Source organism: Notolepis coatsorum, assembly GCF_963971535.1.
Source record: "Notolepis coatsorum genome assembly, chromosome: 2".
Lineage (NCBI taxonomy): Eukaryota > Metazoa > Chordata > Actinopteri > Aulopiformes > Paralepididae > Notolepis > Notolepis coatsorum.
In genome coordinates, this window is record NC_140166.1 from 130404453 (window position 1) to 130417607 (window position 13155).

Sequence of the window (13155 nt, forward strand, 5' to 3'; positions counted from 1 at the left end):
GCATGCAATAGCAACTGAACATTTAGAAAAATTTAAGATAGAGCTGATAGCGATAGCAACTGAACATTTTGAAAGATTAAAGATAGAGCTGATAGCGGATCTATTTGAGGCACAGGGGCGGCGCAAAGAGGGTTGCGTCCTCCCCGTCTTAATCACAGGATTAGATGGGTGAAATCCTCTTTGGTGCCTCTGTGCCTGTTTTCTTAGGCAGTTAGCCTCTGGTATGCGTGCCATTAGCGTTAGCCACGCTTCTAGGCCTCTTTTCTTTTGGAAAGAATGATTAAAAAAATTATATTTATTTTTTTTGCATTCGACTAAGAGGTTGGCAGTCGACTACGGCTCCTTTCGATCGATTATTCGACTAATAGGGGTCAGCCCTAGACGGCGCTAAACAAACATGGCGGATCGGTGTCTGCTACAGATTGTCCACTAACGGCAGAGCAGTGCAGGATTGAGACCCTGTCCACACACTAAAATAATTTTCTTGAAAAACAACGCAGGCTTGCAGGTCAGCTTGTTAACACTTTGGCGACCACAGTCTTGCGGCGATTTATGCCTCAGAGGACAGGTTTGTTTACAAACCGATGTACTTTCTAAGAGCTATATATATAATTTATAGTATTGCTATCTGTCCATTCTCATTGTCACTTGAGTGCATAAACCGTGCCTTCATAATGGCTTAAAGAAAATAAAAATCCATCGGTTGGTTGTCATTTTATAGCGTCGTGAATATAAGGTTTATCGCGCTTTTCGTCTCGTCTTTTTTCCAGGAAGCTAGATAATAGGCTAAACGTTGGCGCCGTTATATCAAACGCCATTTCTGCTGTATATATACGAATGAAATAAAACAAACTGCGTAGCATCCGGACTATTACAGAGCATCTATGGATGAAATGGGGGCGGCGGGGAACACCGATTAGTATTATTGATTAGCAATACAGTGTGCGTTCAGGTAGCCAATGTCAGTGATCGATCACGTTAGTTTTTAAAACAATGTCCAATCCAGCTGTAATTTGGGGGAATAGTATCCTACCGTCAGGCCATGTGATCGCCGGCAGCATTTCTTCATTAGTCATCGGATTCTGGTAGATCGATATGTCCATTGGCTAATCATAAATCCCATTATTCCAGGCTGAAATATGCGTTCGGTAACGAGATCAAAGATGGAGGGTCTTCGTTTGGAATCGAGGCTCATATGATCCGCCCACAGACTGTAAAAGATTTTTTTTTTACAATCGCCCTCAATGATACTGCAGTGGAGCGATGGCGCCCCTAAGCGGATCTGGCCGGTATTGCATGTTTCGAAAATCAAATATGTGGGTAGGTCATGCATCTCGATCGCGGACGTTAATAGCGTTATAAATATGGAATAAAACAATAACAACTTGCCACGGCTATATACGTGGCTCTGGTCCACAACGCATGGCACCGAAACACGTATATATACGTGGCCGGTCCTTATAGTGTTAACTAGCAGCTAGTGAACGTTTCTTTTTACTTTCAAATCAGGGGTGGAGAGTGGGCGGCTAAATGGCGCAGTGGGAAAGGCGCTCGCCACAAACGCAGGAGATGCTGGGTTCGAGCCCAGCTCTCGGCGTTGCTTCCGGCTTGGCTGGTCATTCATACTAATACGATTGGCTAGGCCTGCCACGATAACACATTTTGCTGGGCGATTAATTGCCCCCGAAAATATCGCGATAAGCGATATTATTGCGACCGGTTAGAGAATTTTTTTTTGGAGAAATTTATTTTCCAAAACTTTTATTTTGAAGCCCACCGCTCCGTCTTTTCCGGTGTTTTAGACTTTTATTTTGAAGCCCACCGACCGGACCGGAAGTATTGTTGTAATTATCAGGTACTTTTTTAGTCCCTGCTCTGTCGTGGTTCCAAGCGAGTGAGATGCATGCATCTTATTGGTAGAAGTGGTACCAGAAAAGTCACGTGAAACACTGCAGACCACTGATTGGTCAGAATAGAGTGTCACTCGTTGGATAGTCTGAGGGAGTCTGAACGAAAACAGAACGCCGCTATCTTTAATGTCTCGCATAGGATTTCATAATCATTATGTTTGCAGCAGGCACAAGTGCAATAAACAAAGGATACAGTCACTGTATTCTGCCTCATTTATTGATTAAACAAAACCGACATCAACACAATTTGCCACCGAGCGGAGAGTTTAGTCTCGCAAAAAGATCGCTGACTTGTTAAGGCTTGTTGTTAGGTTAGGTGCTAATGTTGTGCTAGCGTTTTAGCATGGCTATCGTACATAGCGTGATCAATATAACTCGCTATTGATTGTTTGTATGAGTAACGTTAATGCTAGTAGAATAGACACAATGAGGGGTAACGTTAGCCCCACGGAGCTCCTGTGCTGTGCTCTGTAGTAAAGCCAGCGGCCCGCCTCCCAACACGGACAGTGACTGAGAAGGGGCACTGGTTCCGCCTCAAACAAACGCGCAAATACAGTAGCAATTAATCGCGCCCGTCAAAATCATTGCATTCATTTTAATTATCGCGGCAATTAATCGATTTATTGCTTATCGCGGCAGGCCTACGATTGGCAGTATTAGGGGGTGGGAAAGCCGGTGGGTGGGGATCGGACGTTGTGGACAGCGACTCCTACAGGTCAGTTGGTGCGCCTGTACAGCAGAATCGGGACGTATCGGGGGCAGCGTGAGCCTCCCACGCGTTACTCCTCGCCACTGAGAGATCACGCTGTGCAGGTGAAAAGATGCGACGGCTGCCTCCTCGTGTACCGGAGGGGACACGTGATGCAAGGCTTCGTCCACATTGCAGCCGACCAGTGGGAGGCATGGTCTACTAACGTTCGAGACAGGGGAGGGAAGAATTGGATAATACGAAATTGGGATGGGAGAAAAATTGAAAAAATGGGGAGAAAAAGCAGATAAAAAAAATCGGGTGGAGAAAAAAGAAATTCAGTTTAGATATCTGTAGATACTTATCTTTTTATTTTCTCTTTCATAAATATTAGTATACATGCATGTTTTAGTATTTTTTTTTGCTTGTACTATATGGCCTCTTCGAAGACTATCCTTTGAGACAAAGAGATGCACGTAAATAATAATAATAATAATAAAAAATAATAAACAAAGTGAATCTGAACCTCCCCTGTCCCCTGCTCGTATCTCCAGGAGGCTCAGAGGGAGAACGCCTTCCTGAGGGCCCAGTTCGCAGAGCGGACGGACTGCGCCGCCCAGGAGAAGGCGGAGGCCGAGCGCAGGCTGGGGGCCGTGGAGGCCGAGACCCGGCGGCTGACCGACGCCCTGAAGGAGAGCAGCGAGCGACACGTGGAGGAGCTGAGGAAACAGGAGGAGAGGGTGAAGAACAACAACAATAGAATAATAGAACTCTGTATGATAGCATTTTACAATAGTGCTGTATAGGGGTGTAACGATTCTAATGTGACGATTCAACTGCATCGATTTGAAAATGTTAGAATCGATTATAATCGAAATAATTTAATTAATTAATTAATTTATTTTATGTTTTTTGTTTTGTGTGTATTGTCTTTATTGACCTATAGTCTATTCATGCTGAGTGAATCAGTTCCCCCAGCCACATTTGTGTATTCAACATTTTTGGGGGAATTAACTGATAGAAAATGTATCGAAAATTTTGCGAATCAAATCGTGAGATTTCATGATGCATTGAATCATTGCCTGAATAATCGTAATCGAAATTAATCGTTGTGAGGTTGCATCGTTACACCCCTAGTGCTGTATATATCATATATATACATTTAGATATTTACAGGTGCATCTCAATCAATTTGAATATTGAGGAACAGTTAATTTATTTCAGTAATTCAATTTGAAAAGTGAAAATCATATATAGGTTCATTACACACAGTGAAATCTTTCAAGCCTTTATTTCTTTCATGTTTTATGATTATGGCTTACAGCGAATGAAAACCCAAAATTCTGTATCTGAGAATTTTTTAATATTACATAAGACTAATAAAAAAAATATATATATATATATATATATATAACAGAAATGTCTACTGAAAAGTATATACACTCGATACTTGGTCGGGCTCCTTTTGCATGAATCAATGCGGCGTGGCCTGGAGGCAACCGATATATTTCCTCAATATTCTAATTTATTGAGATGCAGCTGTACTGTATATACACATCTGTCTGAATATACCTGCATATATAATTCTTCTACATACCTACTTATACACCTGCATACAACCCATATTACTCTGTATGAGGATGATGGTATATACAATAATGCTCTATATACCGTATATATGTATATTTATTCGTACCATAATCATGTATATCCACATCTATCTGTACATACCTGCATATAATCCTTTTTACGTACCTGTAGTTGCTATATCTGTACATATCCCTTACCTACTCTTACTAGTTGCTTACCCTGCCAAACTGTACTTGTGCTGTATGCTGACGATACATTTGAATCTTCTACTAATACATTTGAGTACATCGTTAGACCGTATAGCCACTATGTGTAATAATCTCCCAGTGTGTTTGGCGCAGATCCGCAGTCGAGACAAACACATCAACAACCTGAAGAAGAAGTGTCAGAAGGAGGCGGAGCAGAACAGGGAGAAGCAGCAGCGCATCGAGACCCTGGAGCGCTACCTGGCCGACCTGCCCACCATGGAGGACTACCAGGGCCAGAACAAGCAGGTAGATGCCACCGCAGGCAGCTACTGTGATGAGGTGACGGTAGCAGATGGAGTCTCTCAAGCTGTGTGTTTAGTTTAGTTTAGTTTAGTTTTCGGGATCCACAATTAGCTACAGCATTGCAGAAGCTATTCTTCCTGGGGTCCACAAAAAACATACATTGTGACTAGGGATGTCCGATATTATCGGCCGACCGATATTATCGGCTGATATCGGCAGTAAAATGTAATATCGGAAAATATCGGTATCGGTAACATTTTTTTTTTTTTTTTTTTTTTTTTAAACATTTATTTAACCTTTATTTACCCAGGCAGGCAAGTAAGAACCAATTCTTATTTTATTTATTGTCAAAAATATGCATGTTGGTTTAATTCAACAAGAGATATGTAATGTTAATTTTTATTTTTTTAATTATCATATTTTGCACAGATAATGCTTACATTTAGAAAGCCTTTTGAATGCATCCAGTGAAATTATTAGTTACCTGAAATTATTCAGGTTTTTTTGGGGAAACCCTGCATATATCGGTATCGGTTGATATCGGTATCAGAAATTAAGAGTTGGACAATATCGGAATATCGGTATCGGTAAAAAAGCCAATATCGAGCATCCCTAATTGTGACCGTGCAACATAATACTGACATCATAACATATAACGTTACAAGTAAACATGACAAAGGACTAGTACACACACACTGACATAATACTTACATCATACCATTACAAATAAACAGGACAAAGGACTACCGTAATTTTCGCACTATAAGGCGCACCTGAATATAAGCCGCAGCAGCTAAATTGAATGATGTGTACATATATAAGCCGCACTGGACTATAAGCCGCAGGTGTTTTAATGTTTAATTACCATATGTAAGGTTTCGTGCTCAGCGGGGATTGTCGTGGCTGTTTGAGGAAGCTCCCATTTATTAACATTTTTGTTTAAACAGTAACGGTAGCTAGGTACCAACGCCAGCTCACAGAACGATAGCCAGTTAGCCAGCGCCAGCCAGGTACCAACGCTAGCTCACAGAACGATAGCCAGTTAGCCAGCGCCAGCCAGGTACCAACGCTAGCTCACAGAACGATAGCCAGTTAGTTAGCGCCAGCCAGGTACCAACGCTAGCTCACAGAACGATAGCCAGTTAGCCAGCGCCAGCCAGGTACTAACGCTAGCTCACAGAACGATAGCCACGTTAGTTAGCCAGCGCCAGCCAGGTACTAACGCCAGCTCACAGAACGATAGCCAGTTAGCCAGCACCAGCCAGGTACCAACGCTAGCTCACAGAACGATAGCCAGTTAGCCAGCACCAGCCAGGTACTAACGCCAGCTCACAGAACGATAGCCACGTTAGTTAGCCAGCGCCAGCCAGGTACTAACGCCAGCTCACAGAACGATAGCCAGTTAGCCAGCACCAGCCAGGTACTAACGCCAGCTCACAGAACGATAGCCAGTTAGCCAGCACCAGCCAGGTACTAACGCCAGCTCACAGAACGATAGCCAGTTAGCCAGCACCAGCCAGGTACTAACGCCAGCTCACAGAACGATAGCCAGTTAGCCAGCACCAGCCAGGTACCAACGCCAGCTCACAGAACGATAGCCAGTTAGCCAGCACCTGCTAAATCGAATGCCAAACTGATGATATCAGGAGCTATCAGTAGCTAGATAACATTAGACAATGCCTCATGCATTAATAAACTAAAGTGAATAGTTCGTTGACTGGGTCATTTTGTTTAAAGCTTCAGTTATGTTGAAAGAGGAGCTCTGAGCTGCTCATACACTAGACTCTTGCCGTAATGGTTTGTTGACGTGGGTCTGTGAGGGGGAGGATGAGGGGCAAGGCGTGCACTGCTGCAGCAGATTTAGGAGTCTGATCTGACGGTCACAGAGCTGAGGGAGCGCGCTCAGTTAGCTGTAAAAATCCATATATTAGCCGCACCATTATATAAGCCGCAGGGTCGAAAAATGGGGGGGGGAAGCCGCGGCTTATAGTCCGAAAATTACGGTAGTATACAAACAGACATAATACTTACATCATAACATAACGTTACAAATAAACAGGACAAAGGACTAGTACACAAACAGACAGAATACATGACAAAGGACTAGTAAAACATACACCCCCATCTGAGAAACCTGGGTGTTGTTTTCAACCAGGCCATGAACCTAGACAAACATGTCAAAATACTTACACGCACTTGCTTTTTTCACCTTAGAAATATTGCAAAACTCCGCTCCATCATATGGCACTCTGAATTAGAACTGTCCCGTGCATGCTTTTATTTCCTCTAGGCTTGATTACTGCAACTCACTTTTCACCTGTCTCACTAAATCATCCACAGACAAACTGCAAATGGTCGAAAATGCTGCAGCCAGGCTATTCACAAGGTCAAAAAAATCGTGTCACATCACTCCCATTCTGGCATCCCTGCACTGGCTCCCGGTACACTATAGAATTCACTTCAAAGTCCTCACTTTTACTTTCAGAGCACTCCACGGTCAGGCCCCTATCTACATCACTGAACTCATCCGTCCCTACACCAACACCCACTCACTCAGATCTGCCTATCAGCACCTCCTGGTGGTCCCCAGGTCCAGGCTTAAAAGAAGGGCTAGTATACAAACGGACATAATACTTATTACATCATAACATAACAAGTAGTGATGCACCGATGTGAAAATTGTGGCCGATACCGATAACCGGTATTAATTAATATTGCTGTTCTGGCCGATACCGATATTTACCGATGTCGATATCTCTGTATAGAAAACACTTTTCAAATAAAGAGCTATTTTCCAATTTTTTTTTTTTTTTTTTTTTTACTTATTTTCAGAAATGACTGATATTTTAAAACTATAATAATATGATTCATATCGGCCCTATCTTGATATCGGACCGATACCGATGTGTAAAAAAAAAATGCCATATCGGGACTAGTATACAAACAGACATAATACTTACATCATAACATGACAAAGGACTAGTATACAGACATAATACTTACATCATAACATAACAAGTAAACATGACAAAGGACTAGTACACACACACGCACACTGACATAATACTGACGTAACCTGACATTAGAAGTAAACGGGACAAAGGACAAGAGACTTGGACTAGTACACACACACACACACACACACACACACACACACACACACACACACACACACACACACAAGACAAGCTCCAATATCCAATTATCCAATAATCAAACTATGTGGCTAAGAATCTCTTAACTGTACACAACTATATGTCCATACATTATGTCCGTCCACGCCTAATTAACGGCTAACTAAATGGATGGTGTGTGTGTGTGTGTCACACAGCTCCTGGAGGCCGAGCAGAGGGCAGCCCAGCTCCAGGGCAGGGTGAGGGAGCTGGAGGTCTGTCTGCAGGAGGCGCGCTCCCACACCCGGGAGAAGGACGCACAGCTGGAGGAGCAGCGGCGCCGGGAGAGAGAGCTCCTCTCCACCGTCACCAAGTACGAGAACACACACAGTACACACAGTACACGAGAACACACACACATACACACACAGTACACGAGAACACACCGTACACACACAGTACACGAGAACACACACACCGTACACACACAGTACACGAGAACACACACATACACACACAGTACACGAGAACACACCGTACACACACAGTACACGAGAACACACACAGTACACGAGAACACACACACCGTACACACACAGTACACGAGAACACACTGCACACACAGTACACGAGAACACACACACCGTACACACACAGTACACGAGAACACACTGCACACACAGTACACGAGAACACGCACACCGTACACACACAGTACACGAGAACACACACACCGTACACACACAGTACACGAGAACACACACACCGTACACACACAGTACACGAGAACACACTGCACACACAGTACACGAGAACACACACACCGTACACACACAGTACACGAGAACACACTGCACACACAGTACACGAGAACACGCACACCGTACACACACAGTACACGAGAACACACACACCGTACACACACAGTACACGAGAACACACACATACACACACAGTACACGAGAACACGCACACCGTACACACACAGTACACGAGAACACACACACCGTACACACACAGTACACGAGAACACACACACCGTACACACACAGTACACGAGAACACACTGCACACACAGTACACGAGAACACGCACACACTGCACACACAGTACACGAGAACACACACACCGTACACACACAGTACACGAGAACACACACATACACACACAGTACACGAGAACACACACACCGTACACACACAGTACACGAGAACACACTGCACACACAGTACACAAGAACACACACCGTACACACATACACACACAGTACACGAGTACACACACACCGTACACAAATACACACACAGTACGTACGAGAACACAAACACTGTACACAAATACACACACGGTACACAAATACACACACTGTACACAAATACACACACACCGTACACAAATACACACACAGTGCGCACGAGAACACACACACCGTACACAAATACACACACGGTACAATCTAATCAAAGGGCATGTTCACAATGTGGTCGTTGCACCATCATGTGTGTGATGTCCTGGTGTCTCGTCAGTCTGCAGGAGCGCGTGCAGGAGGGTCTGGAGGACGGAGCCCGGCTGCCCTCGCTGGACGTGGAGAAGCTCCGAGGGGAGAACGACGTCCTGAGAGAGGAGCAGCTGAGGCTGAAGAAGGTCAGGACTTCTTTACCCCCGAGTCAAATGTGGCTGTGTTCACACTGCAAGTCTTAGTGCTCGATTCTGATTTATTGCTCAGATCCAAGATACATTTTTTTGTTTACATTATTTTATATATATATACATACGTATTTTTTTTTATGTGGCTAATATCTGATTCCAGTGTGAACTGGTCGCGCTCCTGAACTGACAAATGAACAATAAGGAATGTGAATGTAAACATGGAGGACACTGAAGTCACAGTTTATGGTTTAAACTTTAATGTATAAGTTGAATGCAGTGGAGGCCGGCTAATGAAAACAAATCAGACCTGTATCTGATTTAGGAGCACATATGAAAGTGGCCCAAATCAGAATTGAATTTGAGGCCACATTTGCCTTCAGTGTGAACGTAGCCATATTCTCTCTCATATCTCTCACATATCCCAAAGGCTCTAAAACTGTTTCGCATGCATTCGTCTTTAGTTAAGAGTTGATGAGTTTGAACGTGGCCACCACCACCAGTGATGTCATCGGAGGACACTGAATCCTCTGAATGTCATCTACCTCATATCATTGAGCTGTAATTAACAAGGATTCAGTGTCCCCTGATGACATCACTGGCCAGGTGGCCACGTTCAAACTCGTCAACTCTCAATAACTGTCAAACTAAACAAATGTGTTCAAAACCCGTTTAGAGTTTTGGATATTATACGTCAGATTGTGTGCAAAATGAAGAATGAATTGCCCCTTTAATATTGTTATTCCTTATATCTGAGATGGTCATAGTACTGTTCCATAAAAATCAGGGATGGGTACCGAATCCGGTTCTTTTAAGGGTATCGACCGAATCACGTCTGTACTACCGATGAAGTGTGCCGCACGTTCAGTTGTCCACGTCAACGTTCACGCGCACAATACACACTTACCTAGGATTTGACTTGATTCAACAACAAAGCAGTCGGGGGGAATGGCAAGTCGAAAACGGTCGCAAGTGTGGTTACACTTTACTAAGCTAGATGCAGACAACGCTCACTGCAATATTATATATATATTAACATTGTTCTAAATAAATAATAACAATGATAAATAAATAAAAGTTTGGAAATTTTTTTTTACAACTGAGGTAGGTAGATTGCATTTTTTTAGACTAAAGTACAGAAAAAGGGTACCGTTGGGTACCGGTATTGGTTCAAATGTGAACGGTACCCAACTCTAATTAAAATAGGAGCAACATGAGAAACGTTTAGTCAAAAGCCTGTTTCTCCCCTCGCAGGTCATTGAGAAGCAACAGAGGATGATGGAGCAGCTCGGCGCTGAGCTCAGGGTATTTATTCCTTCACTACACTTCGTATCAACTCTCGTCTGAACTTGGTTCCCATGCCGAGTCTGACTGTGTGTGTGTGTGTGTGTGTGTGTGTGTGTGTGTATATATATATATATATAGAAGTTGGAGGAGCAGGTGTCCCAGGAGGAGAGCGGCTCCCTGGCGCTCAGAGAGGAGGTGTTTGCCAAGGAGCAGGGTGTGTTACAGCTCCGCACAGCCGTGAGGGAGGTGAGCGAGGAAGACGAGTCTGTTTTTGTTTCCCCGTTTGTGTGTCGCAAGAGACGGGGAGTCGTCTTCATCAGACCTCGTCATGAATCGGATTAGATTCAAATGTATTGTCATTATTATATAACCTTTCGGTTACTGGCCAGCCTTTTGACCTCTAGGCTGTCCTATTATCGATATAATACGGTCATTCTATTTTATATTATATTATCCTTTTTTCTATTTCTATTGTTGTCTTTTTTCCTGCCACCGCTCGTTGACCTAAAAGAAAGATGTGTGACCACATCGTGTACTGGTGCCACACACAGCTGGAGAAGTCTCTTAATTACTCTAATAAAAAAACTCTGCGCAGACTCTGGCGCAGTATGCTACTACTATGTACACTATTATCATTAGAATATACTGTCATTCTAGTTTATTTTATATGATTGTATATTATAATTATTTTCCATTTCTATTGTCATCTCTTTTCCGGCCTCCCCTCCGTGACCTTCCCTCCCGGCCCGAGGGGATTAGTGAAGGAACCCCTGACTTGACCTACTGAGAGAACAGTTAGTCTAGACGAGTGCCGCGTTGTCACAACCGCTTTTCCTTCCCCCAGCTGTCGAGCCAGAACCAGGGGCTGCTGGAGCAGAACCTCACACTGCAGGAGCAGATGGGAGACCCCGAGTGGAGGACCCAGGCCTCCTCCTCCTCCTCCCTGCAGCCGGCCGGGGCGCGCCTCACCCAGAGGCTCCAGGGGGAGATGTCCTCCTGCCTCTGTGACCTGCGTTCCCTCTGCAACGTCCTGACGCAGCAGGCCCAGGGGCACGACCCCAACCTCTCCCTGCTGCTCGGCATCGCGTGTGAGTTCACCGGCTTGTGTCTTATCTGTCACACATGCAGGGATCAAAGCTCTCCGTCTTGAGACGGATCTCCGTCAATTTGATTCGGAGTCGTGACGTATTTTCCGTCAATTGGCTACCTGGTATAATATGATTTGTAGATGGGAACAAAATAAGCAAGCGCCAATGGCGTGTATATTTACTCTTTGGCTGGTAAATTACGGAGGCTACTCGCCACCCTGGTGTGTGTACAAAAATTGGGAGCCAACTTTCTGAATTTTCATAAAAGAAATAGCTTCTGTGTCGGCGGTCGCTTCTATACATGACGTGTATGCGTGTCCGTTTGTAGCATGAGGAGTGCACCTCTTACTTCAAATTGTATGCAATGATGAGCGGGAATACAAGTTACTTAACGTTACACAGCCAGGTCGAGCTATGCACACTTAGCTTGCTAACGTTAGATAGCAGTGTTTATAAGGAGTCGTCTGCCAACAAATATGTTGTTTCAACAAATGTATTCACAAAATGTATTACCATCCAAACGTTATTGAAGACTCCTGTGACCAGTAAGTAGGTACTACATACGTCTCAACTTTTATTTAAAAAAAAATTACCGGAGCAATATGCGCAAATGTCCGCTTTGTGCCTAAAGTCAAGACTCGACAGTGTGTGTGCACACTGCAACATAGCTGCAGTTAGTCGCTTGTTCACCAACAATCTCAACATTTGTATCCTAGACATTTTCAACAAGTCAAAGGAAGACTAATATTAGCTAGCTTAACTAGCGTTAGCTCAAAAGCACAGAACCGGACGACTGTTCCGCTAGCTAGCGATAACAATAATACTTCCGGTCGGGGGGTTTCAAAATAAAAAAGCGAAGTCTAAAACAAACTTTTTTTTAAATGAAAACGAAAAAGATCGGTTCCCCGTGTGAATGTACGTACACACAATTGTCTATACACGCAGAATCATACTGGTAGTACAACGGTGATCAGAATGCATGTTGCCAACGCAATTTTATGTGACGTCTCGGGTTGCTACTGGATAGAACAGAATGGTAAGCCAACACTTATGATTTGTGGTTAATTATGAAATGTTAATCCTTTTGTTTTTAATAGTGTTTTTGAGAGAGTATTCAAATACGCGTTCGGAAACACCAAGGAGTATTCAAAGCCTACTAAATGGTATTTGGGACAGCCCTACACTAAATATATATGTTTTAATAAATTATCTGTATTTTAAACTATTAACGCTGACTCATTTCTTCAGTCCACTCAAAATGATGCTAATATTCCTTATGTTGTTTATTATATTAATTGAAAATTGCATGAGTATTATGTAAGGGATAATGTATAGCTACGA

The 13155-nt window shown here is 43.5% G+C and overlaps 1 protein-coding gene across 3 annotated transcripts in view; it reads left to right on the forward strand.

Moving 5' to 3' along the window:
* Nucleotides 1-13155, forward strand: part of cep85 (centrosomal protein 85) — a 34976-nt gene that overhangs the window by 18302 nt on the left and 3519 nt on the right. For 2 of the 3 annotated variants that reach the window (XM_084307679.1, XM_084307681.1), the window contains 7 exons: nucleotides 3153-3338; nucleotides 4530-4715; nucleotides 8011-8165; nucleotides 9319-9436; nucleotides 10694-10744; nucleotides 10865-10972; nucleotides 11571-11814. In XM_084307679.1, the coding sequence (XP_084163805.1) occupies nucleotides 3153-3338; nucleotides 4530-4715; nucleotides 8011-8165; nucleotides 9319-9436; nucleotides 10694-10744; nucleotides 10865-10972; nucleotides 11571-11814 (1048 nt within the window). The remainder of the gene's footprint in view (nucleotides 1-3152; nucleotides 3339-4529; nucleotides 4716-8010; nucleotides 8166-9318; nucleotides 9437-10693; nucleotides 10745-10864; nucleotides 10973-11570; nucleotides 11815-13155) is intronic. The other variant, XM_084307680.1, reaches the window with a different exon arrangement.